Source organism: Triticum aestivum, chromosome 5B (genome assembly GCF_018294505.1).
Source record: "Triticum aestivum cultivar Chinese Spring chromosome 5B, IWGSC CS RefSeq v2.1, whole genome shotgun sequence".
NCBI lineage: Eukaryota > Viridiplantae > Streptophyta > Magnoliopsida > Poales > Poaceae > Triticum > Triticum aestivum.
The window spans coordinates 691,019,252-691,036,753 of NC_057807.1; the positions used below are offsets into that span (position 1 = coordinate 691,019,252).

Below are 17,502 nucleotides of genomic sequence, written 5' to 3' on the forward strand. Positions count from 1 at the left end.
TGAAGTGGGAGCACGGATGGGAGCATGGAAAGGGAGCAGGCAAGCCGGATCCATCCCTCCCTCTCCCGGCCTCGCCGCCCCTGCCGCCACTGCTCCTGCAGCCTCGGCATCTCCCGTACTCGCTGCTCCCGGCCTTGTTGCCCCCGTTGCAACCGCTCCCCCAACCACCACCTCCTCAGCTCTCTCCGTGATGCCGCTTGCCCCACCTCCCGTCCTTCCCATCGTGGCGCCCTCTTCCTCCACCGTCCCCTCCATCCACGACCTCCACAACATCGGCAATCTCATCACCTTCAAGCTTGACGTCCAGTCTGGCAGCTATTCGAAGTGGCGTGAGCTCTGGCGCTGCATCCTCACCATGTATGCCGTCAAAGCCCATGTCGACCACTACACCGATCCCTCCACGCAAACTCCCGCCTGGCGCCACACCGATCTCACGATCATCCTCCTCATCTACGCCACCATCACCGACGGTCTGTACAAGGTCATCCGCGGCGCCGGCAACACCGCGTTTCGCGCCTGGGATCGGATGCGGGAATTCTATCTCGCCAACCAGCCCGCGCAGGCGGTGCACCTTAGCGCGGAGTTCCGCGCTCTCACCCAGGGCGACCTGCGCGTCACGGACTATTGCGGCCGGCTCAAGGCGCTGGCCGACGCCCTGGCGGACGTGGACGAGCCCGTCACCGACCGGACCTTGACGCTCCAGCTGTTGCGGGGGCTCTCGCGACGCTTCCAGGTCATCGCCACGGTCCTGGCCCTAATTCGAAATGGAGCCGCACGTCAGTGCGGGAGATGTCTCTTGCAGCCCGACTTGGGGTCCCTAGCTGAGGAGCTGTAATCTATATATAGCACGCACGCACCCACCCAACGCCATCCATCGTACCATCATATTCAGATTATCTGTTCCTTCTCCGGCCAAGGCCAAGGCGCCTCTTCTCTCTCAAAGACAAAGCGCTTGGTGTTTCTTGGATCAAGAGAGATCAACAATGTATTCCGTTGAGCGAGCAATGGCCAAAGCCGCCGCCTCCCTTCTCCCCGGTCTTCTCCCGACCCCGCCCACGAAGCCCTGCCTCATCATCCTGCCGGCTTCGTTCGCCTCCAACCCCAAGCCCGGCCGCGCCGACTCAGTCGAGAGGTGGGACGCGCACAAGAAGCACAAGAAGCCCAGCCCAGCCTCGTCGTGCTCCAGCAGCTCAAGTCCCGTCCGAGCCTCCTCCTGCCAGCGTTGGGACATAAACAAGCACATCTCCGGCAGCAGTTGCACGTCATCGTTGTCAAGCCGGAGAAGCAGCATGAGCTCCAGCGGGGCGTCGCCGTGTGGGAGGTGGGATCGTAACAAGCAGCTGCCGCCTAGCCGCACGACCTCCCTTGATCGCTGGGACACGCACAAGAAGCCTCACCCGGCACAAGCTAGGGCAGAGATCTGGACGAGCGACAAGGACAAGGAACAGGAGGACGACACAACGGCCACGGTTCTGAAACCGACAGTGCCACGCATAGGCCCCATGTTCTCTGGCCCGAGCTTCCTCGCCTCGCCTGACCCGAGCATGCTTCCAATGCCGGCCTTCTTTCGCTCACGGAACCCGGGACCGGGAGTGCTTGCCGTACAAGCCTGCTAGGGTTACATTAGCTAGCTACTTGTTGCTCGTCCACACTGCTATTTGTACTTGACATACAGTTTGTAACTTGTGTATACGTAGCAGCAGTTATCGCATTGTTCTCTAAAGTTCAAGATCGTTTCTTGTTTGTTTGTATTCTGATGAGCAACTTTTAATAATAAGCTAGTTTAAGACGAAGGTGGCATCAGGTGTTCTCTGCATACACTAAAGCCATTGAAAAGAAGTAAGAACAAATTAATTCCGGATCAGCACTGTTTACTACATAAAAACTGTTGTTACAAGCTAGTTTACAGCACAAAGAGACCGCAAAAGACATGATGGGAATATTAAGAACAAACTAAAACTGAAATTAACTGGTTTGAAAAGAGAATGCACAAGCGTTAATTACAAAGACCAAAACAGGAACTAATAGCTTTTTTTTGGAGAACATGCAAGACTACTTGTATTTTCCATTATGATAAGAGAGAGAACAAAGTTAAATTACATGCAAGGACATACACATGCCACGTTCCAACTCCATCACACATTTAATGGTGCTAATTCAATCCAACGAAGGCGAAACACATGACGCCCAAAAATGCTAGACATACAAAGACTTACACGCTCCTTCTATCTAACAACTAATCACAAACCTTTCTCCCCCTGATTTTCAGGGGGTGGGCCGCCCCGTTCACCTATTGACCAATCAAGATTAACCATCCTGTAAAAGCCTGTAAATCGTTTGTACGTGTAGCATTGCCGCATGATGCCTCACGCTAGCCATGTCGGCAGAAATTGTGCTGCGACGCCAAAATTGCTACACTTACGGATCATGGTTTACGTACGATCTGCCCCAATACCCCGCGCGCGCGCCCCTTGATTTCTCTCTGTGGGATCCACTGATTTCCATCGGCCCATGCAGATGGTGCCACCACATCTGTCCGTAAACTTCAAACCATAAAAAACTGTCTGCAACTGTATCCCACAGTGTTTTTTTTTTCGATTTGGCAATGTGTTGTTCTCACTGCAGGTGGGCCCATGTATGCTGCTCGCTTTCTTCGTCGCTAAGGCTGCTCATATATAGTGGGTAGTAAGTTAGACTAGTGTCACACACATATAATAGTGTTTTATGTTACTACCTTTATAGTGCAAAAAATATCATATAAATAGTATCAGAGATGACTTCATTTATTAGTTTGCAGAATTGTTTTTCAGTAGGAAGCGCTATGTGATGATAACATAATATGTTACGACCATCATCTCTTTTCTCATTTAATACTATGTCATGTCACTAACATGCCTCGTTGGCATTTTGGGAGGATGCATGTTACTAGATATGTTACTCTCACTATGACAAGTCTAAGAGAGGAGGAGAGAGAAACATCCCTATCCCTAGATTCACCCCGCCTTCATCCCACCCCACCAGCTCCCAGCTAGATTGTAGGTTCCTCACCATGCATGCGACCCCCATCCTCTCTTGCCACATTACCACACATGTCGCGTCCATCATCTCTCGCCTTCTCACCTCCTGGCTCATCATTCCAGTGGCGGCAACTCTTGTCGATGAGCACGGTTGAGAGCCTCATGAGTGACTTGTTCGGTCTTGACTGCCCTGCAATCTCTGCGATTATCTTCCCTACATGCACGTGATTACTTCCTTCTGATTTGTTTACCTATTGTCTAGCACCATTATCACATGAGAAAATATCGAGTGGAAAAAAAATCACAAGAGAGGTCAATACATCATGAGGCCGCCAGGGGATAAGGGGAACCCTAGCGTAGCCGCCAGGTAGGTGTGTTCGGCTTTCTACCCTACTCATGCAGCAGTCGAACACTGTCTTGGCTCTAATTCTAAATGTGATCCGGCACTGCGGGAGGTGTCTATCTATATATACGCACGCACCCACCCAACTCCATACCAAGGCGCCTCCTCTCTCAAACTCAAAGCGCTTGGTGTTTCTTGGATCAAGAGAGATCACCAATGTATTCTGTTGAGCGAGGAATGGCCAAAGCCGCCACGTCCCTTCTCCTGGGTCTTCTCCCGACCCCACCGACAAAGCCCTGCCTTATCATCGTGCCGTCTTTGTTCGCCTCCAAGCCCAAGCCCGGCCGCGCTGACTCTGTCGAGAGGTGGGACGCGCACAAGAAGATCAAGAAGCCCAAGACCCCAGCCTCGTCGTGCTGCAGCAGCTCAAGTCCCAGGCGCGCCTCCTCCTGCGATTATATTTTGAATTTGCACAAATTTACATGCTAAAAAAGGTACCACCAATTTACATGCACAAATTAAATAAATTTTGAATTTGTCATGTGAGCTGAAACAATTATATTTTAAAAAGTGCCATGATTTACAAGCAGGTGAACATCTCTCCCGCATCTCCACTACTTCAAGAACATAAAAAATGCCATGTGCTCGTCTACCATGCAATTCTAGCACCGAAACGACCACAACCCCTAAAAACTACTCCCTCCGTTCCAAATTACTCGTCGTGGTTTTTGTTCAAATTTGAACTAAAACCACGACGAGTAATTTGGAACGGAGGGAGTATTTAATAAACAAGGATGGTATTTATAAGAATACTAAGCATGCAAATATATTGAGCGCGGTCAATTTGTTTGATTGGAGAGAGCTGATGTCATGTATACAAGCACAAATAAAGTTGAACTGCTTGATAACTTCCATGTTATAGAACAAAAATGTTCTTAAAATTGGCATGGCCAGAAAAAAAATAGAAGAAAAAATCAATTTTTTTTGCCATTTTCTACCTAACAGAAATTTGAAAAAAAATCCATGTCAATTTGTTAAAATGTGCCATGTTGCTTTACAAAGAATTGCCACATTTTTTTAGAACAAATCTATAAACTGCCATGAAAAATAAGTACTATCATCAGAAAATTTGACACATAAGCTAACAGTATTTTAGAAAATTGCCATGTCAATTTGTTTTAAAAAGTGTCATGTTCCTTTACATAGAATTGCCACGGATTTTTTAGAACAAAATCTATAAAACTGCCACCGCCGATAGGACCAACGCAGCATAACTGCAACCGCCGCCGATGAAAAGAAGTTTAGATCAGAAGGATCCAACCAGAAGACACATGAACAAAGACGAAAAATACCTGATCCAAGAAGATCCACCAAAGACAACCGCCGACCGAATCCCGCGAGATCCGTCAGAGACACGCCTCCACACGACCTTCAATGATGCTAGATGCACCACCGGGACGGCGGCTAAGTAGGGAGAACCTTATTCCATCTTCAAGGAGCCGCCGCCATCTCTTCTTTCTGACTAGGACACAAACTGTAACAAAATTTGAAGAAGCGCCTAAAAACAAAGCCCTCCCGTCGGCAAGGGCCAGGACGCACCACGTGCCCATGGCCCTAAGGCCGCAGAAGACGTGGAAAATCAGTGACGCCTTCAACATGAGGCAGAAACCCTAACCGCGTTTCCTTGGGAGGAGAGATGAAGGGAAAGGAGAGACAATATGTAGCGCTGCTCTTCTTCTACATCACAACTCCCTTCTTTCTTGGTTTCTCTCAAGAACACACACAATGGAAACTGAAAGAACACACACGCACACATGTACCAGGAAGGAGCAAAAAGCTTCGCCCACAGGCTCTTCTTGGTGAACATATTCGCTACATTTTGCTCTCGGCCCACACGGCCTCTTTCATTAACTCACACACACACAGCTAACAAGCCTGCGACCTGAACTGCTTGAGATCCAGTTCCTATGCACACGTCCAGAACGTGTGAAGCTACTCCACTAATGTAGCTGCATGCAACCTCCACTAGTTAATGTTATGCATGTACTAATCAACTTGATCGAATCGCCCAGCCATATCCCAACTAACTCATGCATGCACGGCTACGTCAATAAACTGAGCGACTCACCACCCGGCTCAACCTGATGCGTGTCACGCTTCATCTTTGGCCGTGCCTTACCGTTTCTCACGGCGTCACCGTTTCACACGACACCATCGGCATCTCACCATACTCGCCAAGTCTATTTAATAAATAAGGATGGTATCTATAAGAATGCTACACATGCAAGTCTATTGAGCGCGGTCAATTTGGTTGATTGGAGAGAGATGTTGTCCACTATACAAAGAATTGCCACGGTATTTTGAGAACAAAATCTGTAAAATTGCCATGGAAATTAGTACTAACTTGCCATGTGCTACATAACAATACCACGAAACTGCCAGCCTAAAAAAATGAAATAAACGTGCCATGGCAAACACCTATCACATTTGTGCAAGACAGCACAACAATCATATGGCAATCATCTACACAGCACAAAGAAATGATCAAACAACAGTTAATCCGACAAAAAGTATGCACAGAAATGACAACAGTATAGTTGCATCCCTCAAAAGGAGATCAAGAGTGCACATTACACTGGCAGAAAAACCATACCACCTGGCACCTGCTTTGTCCATTTCATAAGAGTAATTAATACTATAGTAAAATTGGCATTACAAGATCACCATGGCTCGAACTAAATTGCAGACTGATGTTTTGAGAGCTATGCAACATGGGACAAACGTGGCCAGGGCCGGCTCTATGATTTCGAAGGCCCCGGTGCGAACCCGACCAGTGGGCCCAATAGAGAGAGAAAACCAATTTGATACATGAAAATATAAAATTGCTATAAAATCATAATAATAATATATATATTTACTAGAATCAAGCATATGTTATTTTCCATGTCTTTGTTCCATATCAAGTATCATGGAAGTTACAACGCAGAAAAAATATATAGAAATAGCATGCTAACCTCCAGTGATCATGTGAAACGAGACTTTCGTGCATTTTTTGACGCAAAATCATCAATGAGAGTGTCAAGATCAATACTATCCAGCATATTCTTCTCAATGCACCACATGGCCAATCCATTCAATCTTTCTTGAGACATCGTTGACCTCAAATAATTTTTCAATAGTTTCAATTTTGAGAAACTCCTTTCAGCTGATGCAACAGTCACAGGTACGGTCAAAAGGATACGATGAGCAATTGAGACATTTAGATAACAATCCGCATCTCTAACAAACTCAAATATCTGATCCGCTGACATGAATGTGTTTGGCAATGTCATTTGCAGTACTTTTAGTTCAGAAACGAAATCATCTAGATCGACATCTGCTGACTTACCATGAGTGAATTTGTTGACAAAATTAGTGCAACATCTTCTTAGATCATTATCACCCAAGGACTTCAACTCTTTCGAGTTGAACAAGAAACCAAATATGCTCCCAAATGTCTTCAGTTCCTCAAATCTAGTATTTAGGGAAGCAATTGCAACATCAATCATCACCAAAAAGTATTTAACTCTAAATGATTCCACCTCACTTGCTTGCGTTTCTTCATTCTGGTTATTTTCGTCATTGCCACTAATTTCGTCAAACTGTCTTTTTCTAGTAATACGTCTCTTGACAGCAAACAAAGGTTGTACACCCATGTCAATTGCAATAGATCTCGCAATATCCAGACTAGTTGCAAAGCCGTCATTTCTGTACTTCTTAAAATATGAGATGGCACCTTCAATTTGTTTAAGTGTAACATCAATGCACACAAACTTAGACTGCAACTTCTTACTCACCATGTTTACAGTGAACAAAATGTCATGCCAAATGACCATGCCAAGTAAAAATTTAAATTTCTCAAGTGCCCTAGCCAAAGATTTTGCGTCGCTCTTAGTCTTGGCGTCATCGGTAGAAGTTCTCTACAATTCCAGTAATGTTTTTCTTAACTTGGTCAGTTGATCTCTTCCCCGAATTCTTGCCGATTTGATCCCCAAACTCAGCTCCAGGTTCGGTGTGGTGCGCTGGTGTCGGCGTCAGGCGACGTGCTGCTGTGTCGATGCGTCTCCGTGCTCCTGTGTCGGTGCGTCTCCCTGGAATCCAGGAGAACGACAGGGCAATGTGCGTTGCCCGGGCTTGGTTGGGCAGGCCCCAGTGGTGGTTGCGTGCTGCTTGCTGGGTGGGCTCAGAACTACCTGGGCTGGACGTTAGTCATTCTTTTTTTTCCACTACCCCGTAATATATATACTGCATATATACTATGGGCCCCCTTTTAGTCTCGGCCCCGGGCCGTCGCACCTCTCGCACTGGTCCAAAGCCGGCCCTGAACGCGGCGAGCCGCAGCCTGACTTGCGGGGCAGATGAAGACGAGCCTAATCCTGAGGCTGAAGGGTATTGTCGGCGCCAACCCCCTCTCCACCCGCACGCGCCAGTAGGCCACCGGTCTAGGCCGCTTGTCATCGGAACGAGCGCCAATCCGCGCCTGCGCCCACCGCCGCCACCCCTGCGGTCGACGAAGCCCCTTTGGCCACCGACGCACCCACCTCTAGACAGTGCCCGTGGTGCTGAACCTGTCGTAGCCCACCTCTTTCCTCTTCCTCCTTTATCGCAGCTCGCCATCGCCAGCTTACCCGAGCTCGCCTCACACCCACGAAGTTCGTTTCGCGGCCCACCGTGGTTGTGTCGTGTGCGATCCATTCTTGTCCACCTGCTTGCGCTCCTCCTCGCACACCTTGGCGAAGGGGACGTCGCCGGCGTCTTCGATGTGAAGAGACGTACGTGTCGCCGACCGCGGGCATCGTCGATGAAATTATTGATTGATTCAGACAAGAAAAGACGTACGTGTCAATTCAACCCCGCTGCCGGCCGGATTGTCGGTTCATACGTACGTACGGCATCTCATTCATCTAGCTTGCTAGCGCACTCCTAATCCGAAATGTAGTCTCCTACGCGGCCGACTGGCAGTCGAAGACGGTCTTGGCCCGCCCCTAATTCGAAATGGAGTCCGTACGTCACTGCGGGAGATGTTGTTTATATATACGCACGCACCCACCCAACTCCATACCATCAGATCGATCGTCTCTTCCTTCTCCGGCCAAGGCGCCTCCTCTCTCAAAGTCAAAGCGCTTGGTCTTTCTTGGATCAAGAGAGATCAACGATGTATTCCGTTGAGCGAGCAATGGCCAAAGCCGCCGCGTCCCTTCTCCCGGGTCTTCTCCCGATCCCGCCCACCAAGCCCTGCCTCATCATCCTGCCGGCTTCCTTCGCCTCCAAGCCCAAGCCCAAGCCCGGCCGCGCCGACTCAGTCGAGAGGTGGGACGCGCACAAGAAGGACAAGAGGCCCACGAGCCCAGCCTCGTCGTGCTCCAGCAGCTCAACTCCCGGCCGCGCCTCCTCCTGCGAGCGTTGGGACTTAAACAAGCAGTTCTCCGGCAGCAGCCGCGCGTCCTCGTCGTCGTCGTCGTCAAGCAGGCCAAGCAGCACGAGCCCCGGCGGGAGGTGGGATAGCAACAAGCGGCTGCCGCACAGCCGCACGACCTCCGCCGATCGCTGGGACACGCATAAGAAGCCTTGCCCGGCACAAGCTGCCGCCGTGAGCTGGACGGGCCACAAGGAGGACCAGGAGGACGACAAAACGGCGATGGTTCTGAAACCGACAGCGCCGCGCATAGGCCCCATGTTCTCTGGCCCGAGCTTCCTCGCCTCGCCTGATTCAAGCATGCTTCCAATGCCGACCTTCTTTTGCTCGCGGAACGCAGCAGTGCGTCCCGTACAAGCCTTCTAGGGCTTCATTAGCTACTAGTTGCTCGTTTGCACTACTCATGTATATTCGGACATAAAGTTTAACTAGCTAGTGTGTTGAGGTAGCAGTGTGTATTTTTCGATCATTTTATGTTGATGCATATGTAGCAGCATTGATCGCATTGTACTCTAAAGTTCAAGATCATTTGTCGTTTGTTTGTCTTCTGACCAACACTGCTGTTACAAGCTACCCTTTTTTTAGCGAATGTTGTTACAAGCTAGCTAGTTTAAGATGAAGCTAGCATCAGGTGTTTTTAACATACACTAAATCCCGGTGCTGCACTCAAACATCCTCCAAGCTCATGCATGCATTAAAAAGATCGAGAAAAAAATAATCAACAAGGCTTGCAGCTGGCTAATCTCAAAAAAAGAAAGGTGCAGGTGCATGTAAAATTTGGCAAAATTAGATAGCAAAATCATATTTGTGTTCTTCAGTCTATGTTTAAGCCTCATACAAGAAAAATAAATAAGTATCAAACATGAGGGTGCCAAGACTTTATCCCGAACATGGAGTTTATTGATTCTTTAATTTCTAAAAGTGCGAACAAAGTCCTATAAACATGAAACCTGGCATGTGCCCTCATATGACATCTAGAGACGGTGGTAAAAATTTGAGAAGGTATTATTGAATTTGTGACGTACACTACATAGAAATTAAATCATCTTCGAGGAAGAAACATGGTTTAGAGAGGCACCAAGAATCAGGTTTGAAGGCGATACGACCGTTGTTTCATCCATTGGCCTTTAATGATCTTCTACACTCAAGATACGCTACTACATGATCTTAGTCGAAATTTGTCATTTTGCAAACTGAGCATAACTGAGATTATTAGGATTCTTGTGGTGAAAACACCCCATCGGGGTTCAAGTCCGAGACTATGCACTGGTGCTAGTATGTTTTAGACATTATTTAGGCTTTCAGGGGTTGTTCATTTAGTGGAAGGAGACACTCCCGTCGACTAAGAATGCACATGTGGTGACTTTGTGAGTTGTTGTTTCGGCTCAGTATCTCGGAGGTGCTCATAGGAGTATGGTGTGTATGTGTGCGTTCATTGGGACGTGTGTATATGGACAACTGAGTTAAATTTCCTAAAAAATGACATTTTTGAGGGATTCGTTAGCTACAATTAAATGCATTTCTAGTCATTTAGTGAATATAATAAAATTGTGAACTGCAAGTGCATGAAAAAGTTGGTAAAATTAGGTTGAAAATTACATTTGTGTTTTTGAGTTTATGTTTAGACTTTATACAATGAATAACAAACATGAGGGTGTCAAGACTCGACTCAGAACATGGACTTATTATTATTTTTTAATTCCAAAAGATGAAAACAAAGTCTAAAAAATATGAAACTGGGCATGCTGCCCTCATATGACATCTAGAGACTGCGGTAAGAATTTGAGAATGTTTCACAAATATTATCTGTACACTGCTTAGAAATATCTTTGAGAATGTAAATTAATTTGGATTGGAGGGGTAGCAAAAACCATTAAGAAACACCTTCTCAAAAATTGAAAATGACATTTCAATCCTTGAAGGTGCTAAAGTATTCTTCCTGCAAAACTAGTCAGTACTCCCTCCTGTCATTTTTACTTTGTGTATTAGATTTGTGTGAAGTCAAACTTTGCAAAGTTTGACCAAATTGATATTAAAAAATTTCAATATCTACAATACCAAATATATATACTATTAAACTACATTTTATAATGGATTTAATATTATTGATTTGACATTGTGAATGTTGATGATTTTTTTATAAGTTTAGTCAAAGTAGAGATACTTTACAGATAAACTTTAAAAGAACAGAAGGGAGTACATTGATCTTAGCTGTCTTAGCTGTCTTAGCTTATAGCTAGCTTAGGGAAAGAGGGCATTCGAGGGAGGGGCGGCTCGGAAACACCCGGAGACGAATGTGCCTAGGATTGGCCACGATGAACTGATAAGGCTGACGAAGGCGGCTCAACTCGAGCGGCATGTGCACCTGGTCGAGGTGGCGGTGCCGAGAAGTGCTCGGGCTGAGCTGGCGGCGGCGCATGGCGTCGGCCTGGCGGCTGAGCGGGCCCGCGGCAAGGTCTAATAGTGGCGGCGCAACGGGGATAAGGCTCCGGCAGGTAGACCAGACGCACAGCATGGGAGTCACGCAGGGGACGGCCGCGCCGCAGTGGTATCACGCAAGCGCTCTCCTATCGTGGCGTGCACGCGCTCTGGCCACGCCGCGCCACGCAAAAGGGCATGCTGCTCGCGCTCCCGGCGCGTGGCACGACCTCTGACCAAGATATTTTTCCCGCTTATGTCTCTACTCAGGAAGCCACGTGAGGCCGCACTCGGAACTTTGGAAGTCAGTGAGGCGGCCGTTCAACGTTATCAGCGTCGCTGTTGTCTTGGCGCGTGCCTTCTTGGCTATAAACGTCAACCAACTAGTGCCAAAATGGTCTTAGGATTAGGAAGCAAATACGGTGACATCTCTCTGCATAGTGGTCGACATGGCGGCTGAGGGCGGGAGCAGGGAGGAGAGGTGGACCCTGGCCGGCGCCAGGGCGCTCATCACCGGCAGCAGCAAAGGGATCGGGTACGCCATCGTGGAGGAGCTCGCCGGGTTCGGTGCGAGGGTGCACGCCTGCTCCCGGAACGCGGCGGAGCTGGAGGAGTGCCGACGGCGGTGGGAGGAGAAGGGCCTGCATGTCACCGTCTCCGTGCGCGCCGACAGGGAGAAGCTCATGGACACCGTCCGGCAGACCTTCAACGGCAAGCTGGACATACTAGTGAGTTATATGTGTCTGTAAACTGTGGATCGATCATGTGTGTCTTCTGTATTGCTAGCGCCTAGCGATCGGGAGTATGTATATGCATGTACTGTAGGTGAACAACGCGGGGCAGCTGCTGGTGAAGCCCACCGCGGAGTGCACGGCGGAGGAGTACTCCAAGGTGATGGCTACCAACCTGGAGTCGAGCTTCCATCTCTGCCAACTCGCGCGCCCTCTTCTCGTACACGCCGGAGGAGGCAGCATCATCAACATGTCCTCCATTGGAGGCTCAATTGGCTTCGTAGGCTCCGCAATCTACGCTATCACAAAAAGTACGTGCTCACTCCATTGTCCATTTCAAGATAAATCTCACATTAGTTTTAGTTTAAGTCAAATTTTGTGAAACTATATCAGCTTCAAGTTTCAAATAATTATTACATCATGTATGTAGGTGCTATGAACCAACTGACCAGGAGTTTGGCCACCGAGTGGGCCCCTGACAAGATCCGTGTGAACGGTGTTGCCCCAGGATTTATCACAACCGATATGATTAAAGATGTAAGCATAGAGTACTTGTGTAACCTAATTAATGGAGTAGCAAATGTTTTCTTGTTTATAAACAAGCACCTCACTAATTTTTAACCAGGCTTGGTAAGTTTTCAGTGAGATGTTATCAGAAAAAGTTTTTAGTAAGATAGTAAGTTCACTTTATCCTAAAAACAAAGTACTCCCTCCGTCTTAAAATTTTTGTCTTACATTTGTCTAAATATGGATGTATCAAGTCATGTCTTAGTATTAGATACATCCGTATGTAGACAAATTTAAGACAAGAATTTTGGGACGGAGGGAGTAATAAGTTCACCTTTTTTTCCAGGGTAGTAATAAGTTCACTTTTCTATGCTGAAATGACGAGTTCACTTTGCACGAGGAGGAACAAGGATTTCGACATCACGGGTATTATTTTTGGATATATTTGGCAGATGGATACGGAGTACATGGAACAGGAGCACTCCAAAACCCCGTTGCGGCGGAGTGGCAAGCCAGCCGAGATCGCCTCCGCGGTGGCATTTCTGTGCATGCCGGCGGCTTCCTTCATCACCGGCCAGGTCATCTGCGTCGACGGTGGTCGAACCATTAGTGCTTAATTAGTCATCATCACCGCCACTGCATAAGTTGTTGATTAATTACTTGGCGAATAAGTAGTATGTGTGTTGGGAGTAAACAAAAATTAGTCAATAAATAATGATGCCAACTAGGAGTAACAATAACTGGCATCATGTGCAGTACATGTATGTATGTGTGTACGTGTACGTGTGTGTATGTGGTGATAATTTTGGAACTACTATTGAACAGTTCAATATGAATATTGCAGGTCTGATTGGATACTGGAGGAATTCAGAAGACCTTACAAATCAATTTAAGAAATATAAACATAAAAGACAACTATCTATCTTGTCCTGTGCATGTGGAACGCAGGGTGCAGAAGCCCATGTTATCCCCTTCAATAAAAACTAGATCGGCAACACTCTTTGACGTGAGGGTGGCGGTGCCAACGATATGTTCAAGCCGTGGAAGATCAAACAGCATGATGCATTAGTATGAAGGTAAGAATAAACATTCAGACTGTATCAGAAGAGTAACATCATCGAGTTCAACACGCTCATGAGATTATAAAAGCTAACCCATCCCGGAAGCAAGGCAACATCCAATTCAGCACGGGCATATGATTACAAAAGCTAATTAGCTAACATTAAGTTCATTAATATGAGCAGGAACATAAGAGAGTAAAAACCAACAGTGGCAATAGAGAGATAAAACTACGATGCTATAGTTAGGCATACAATAGATAGCTTGGTTCAACTGCCTCCATGAGTGCCATTTCATATGAGATGCGATGCCAAAAATATCAGTGATGTTTGTCCTACTTCCGGATGCCTATGTTTTGTGCCCAGCAAATTTGGCAAAATTTCTCATAATTCTTAAATATATCACTTTAAATATGAAAATTGATGCATGCACACATATGTAATGAAATTAAACTTGACTAATGCAACAGCAGAGTGAAAGTCTCATGAATATGGGAAGAAATATTACAAATGTACTGCATCCTTTTGACACTACCAATCGAAAGTAATTATTTCTATGGGCAATTTTTTTCACAAGCTTTAGTTAAATTATGTGCTTGATGAATAACAGTGGCTCTGAATTGTACGTGACCATAAAAAATGCATACATAGACCATTTTCCCTTGATAATATGATATACAAAAATCCTTGATAAATAAAATGTATCTAAGTCAGTAGTACAACAAACTACCTGGATAGACTGGGCCTCAACAGAACCTCCTAGAGTATTGATCCATACATGAGTAGGTGCACCACTACTAACCAACTCCAACACTGTGCTGATAGCCCACCTTGTCGATACCTACCCGCCCACACTTGGTCCTCTTGCCCGGAACACTACATAGCAGGCAACACATAAACTTACTACACAAACTTAATCAATTTTCTGCTTGCAAAATAAAAGAGCATATTCCTAAACGACAAAGATGGGAAAACGACCATCTCGGTCAGAGGAGGTAGTGTATGATTGAAAAATGGAAGTTTGTTGTATTAAAAAGTTGTAGAAACTGGGGTGGACATCAGTGGATCTACCATGCATAATTTGGTCTCACTATTGGTAGAGCTTAGAGAACAACAAAGTAATGAAGAAAACAAAACATGGGACAGTACATATTCTACATAACACACCACTGCACCATGTAGATACAACACATATCAATTAGAAAGGGCAACTCGTGCTCTATTTATGAGAGAAATAAATCAAATAATATTGCAAGAAACTGGAAAATGATGGCAAGAACAAATCAAATAATATTGCAAGATACAACACATTATGAAAGATCATACCTCCACAAAGCAAACCAGGGACGATAGATCCACGGATGGCCACCCCAATTTCTACAATTATGCAAAATAAAATATAAGGTAAGAAAATCACTGAATTGTAATTGGAAACTGAATTTTGGTCTGAACCATAGCATGCACTTGATAAAGTTAAATACCCATAAGGAAAATATCATAAGCGGTAAAGACAATGGAGATATCGAATTGATTGGAGTCCCTACTAAACACTTATCGGCTTCATTATACGGCCATTATGCTTGCTTCTGACAATTATGCTTACTTCTGACTAAACTACAAAACTATCCAATGAGTGCGATCAAAGGCAGTAAAAATGATACATCCCAATCAACCAATAGAGACATATGGCCATTATGCTTACTTCTGACTAAAAGAGCATGCTGTATTTGAGCTTGATGCCATCATTGCACACAATCTGCTGCTCTATGGTCTATGGTCTCCTTGTGAGCCTCCCTAAATGTAGACTGTAGCACTGCAAAACAACCATAAATGCTACAGAATTGACCAATCATTCATACAATCAAGCGATGTGATAATCAGGGTGAGCCCATTTTAAGAGGGCATGCATGATCTCAGTGAAGTTGCATACTTAATTACATACCTCGGCGATGGACCAACTGATGACCAAGGAGCTCTCCGGAATGTGTGTCCTGGTCTGAAGAGCCAACCAAGAAAACATATGAAACAGGGGATCAGGTATGCATGTATCAAGAAGAACAGAGGCATACACGATGGGGAACAACACTGACCTCACGGAAGCTCCAGAGGATGCCCCACGCGGCCATGAACCGATCTGCGACAGCATGGCCGACTTTGGCGAACTCCAGGTTTCTATAGATTTGTCGACTTCTGCATGGCTGCCAAAATCGTTGCTTCTTTTTTAGATATTATGATCCCAAAGTCTCTACCTACAGACTTATTTAGTACGTCCTCCGTCCCAAAATAAGTGTCTTAAATTTGTACTAGAGCTAGTACAAAGTTAAGACACATATTTTGGGACGGAGAGAGTATAATCTTAGTGTGGTCTACAATACGCATTCTGGCCAGGATGCAGACCTAGAGCAGCATAGCAACACGAAATAAATATACTAAAAGATTAAATTAATGGTGTCAGGACCCCGACTCGATGTCACATCGATCTAGCTGGTAACACCTCATATCACTTTGCGGCCTCACGCACGGTATCCCCACGGGTGTCGTCTTACCTTTTCCTGGGACCGTTTGCGCCTGTTGGCTCACGTATATGATAGTGTCGCTAGCATCCATATGATAAAGAGCCCGGGCTGACATGACTAGTCGTAAACCCAAAGTGGCACAGACTTACAGGGACAGGCATCCATGACCCAGCTTCGAACGTGTCGGTCATCAGCAAGTGGGTCCGGGCTGTAGCACTGGGCTAGCAGGACTCCGGTAAACCGGGCTGTAGCAGGCTAACAGGACTCCGGTACTCAAAGCGTGACATTTCCCCGAAGGGACAGACACAGGAACAAAGAAGGACACATGCCGGCCAGCCTAAGTGTTCCAGAGCAGTAGCAAGCTACCATGGCTCAGCGGTAACACTAGGAGACATTTCCCGGTAAGAGAGGCTACTAAAGATAAACAACTAGATAGTCAGATCCCACACATACCAAGCATTTCAATCATACACACAATATGCTCGATATGTGCAAATACAACGAAGCATCACAACATGACTCTATGACACAAGTACTTTATTTAAGGCTCAGTGAGCCATACATAACATACACAAAGGTACGGGTCTCACGACCCCACATACAAGTCATACAGTCATACAAACTAGCAGCGGAAGTAACTTGTCTAAGTACAGACAACTAGTAAAATAAAAGAGGCTTGGAAAGCCTAACTATACTACGTGGTCCTTCACAAGCTCAGGGTCACCACCTGGGTCTTTAGCCTACTCGTTGATGTCAACGTCTACATAGAACCCATCAGAAGGGGTTGCAGCGTCTTCTGTAAAAATGTAGATTATAGCAACATGAGTACAAAGGTACTCAGCAAGACTTACATCAGATCCTACATACATGCATAGTATCAAGAAGGGTTGGTGGGGTTATTGCAGCAAGCCAGCTTTGACTCTTGGCTAGACTATCCTACGATACTCCAACTTGAAATGGTTTTGCGCACACGAGTCCACTACTCACCACTTCAATACACTACCGAGGATCCACCTCCGTCTTCATACGGAAGAGCCATCCTCGGCACTCACACTTATCTTGAGGCTTTTAGTAGTTTCCATTTACTTGTCTATGAACTGTATAGGCAACCAAGTAGTCCTTTACCGCGGACGCGGCTATTCGAATAGATCATGTTAACCCTGGCTCTTTATCATATGGATGCTAGCGACACTATCATATACGTGAGCCAACAGGCGCAAACGGTCCCGGGAAAAGGTAAGACGACACCCGTGGGGATACCGTGCGTGAGGCCGCAAAGTGATATGAGGTGTTACCAGCTAGATCGATGTGACATCGAGTCGGGGTCCTGACAGCGTTGGTATCAGAGCGGACTGGGGGTTCTGTCATCCCCATTTCAAGTTTCTGATGAAAGAGTAAACATGATGCAACACTCTAATGCATGACTAACTAGGTTGTGACAACTCACCCCCACTCAA

The 17,502-nt window shown here is 46.3% G+C and overlaps 1 protein-coding gene across 2 annotated transcripts; it reads left to right on the forward strand.

Moving 5' to 3' along the window:
* Positions 1 to 11,594: 11,594 nt before the first annotated feature.
* On the forward strand, positions 11,595 to 13,326 carry LOC123117714 (tropinone reductase homolog At2g29370). Of its 2 annotated transcripts, none has more exons than XM_044538411.1 (4): positions 11,595 to 11,961; positions 12,059 to 12,275; positions 12,395 to 12,501; positions 12,818 to 13,066. In XM_044538411.1, the coding sequence occupies exons 1-4, from the start codon at positions 11,683 to 11,685 to the stop codon at positions 12,845 to 12,847; spliced, it is 633 nt and encodes a 210-aa protein (XP_044394346.1). In that variant the 5' UTR covers positions 11,595 to 11,682; the 3' UTR covers positions 12,848 to 13,066. The 2 variants fall into 2 exon arrangements, with proteins under 2 accessions (XP_044394346.1, XP_044394345.1); XM_044538410.1 differs by having other exon boundaries at positions 11,597 to 11,961; positions 12,924 to 13,326.
* The last annotated feature ends 4,176 nt before the right edge of the window (positions 13,327 to 17,502 follow it).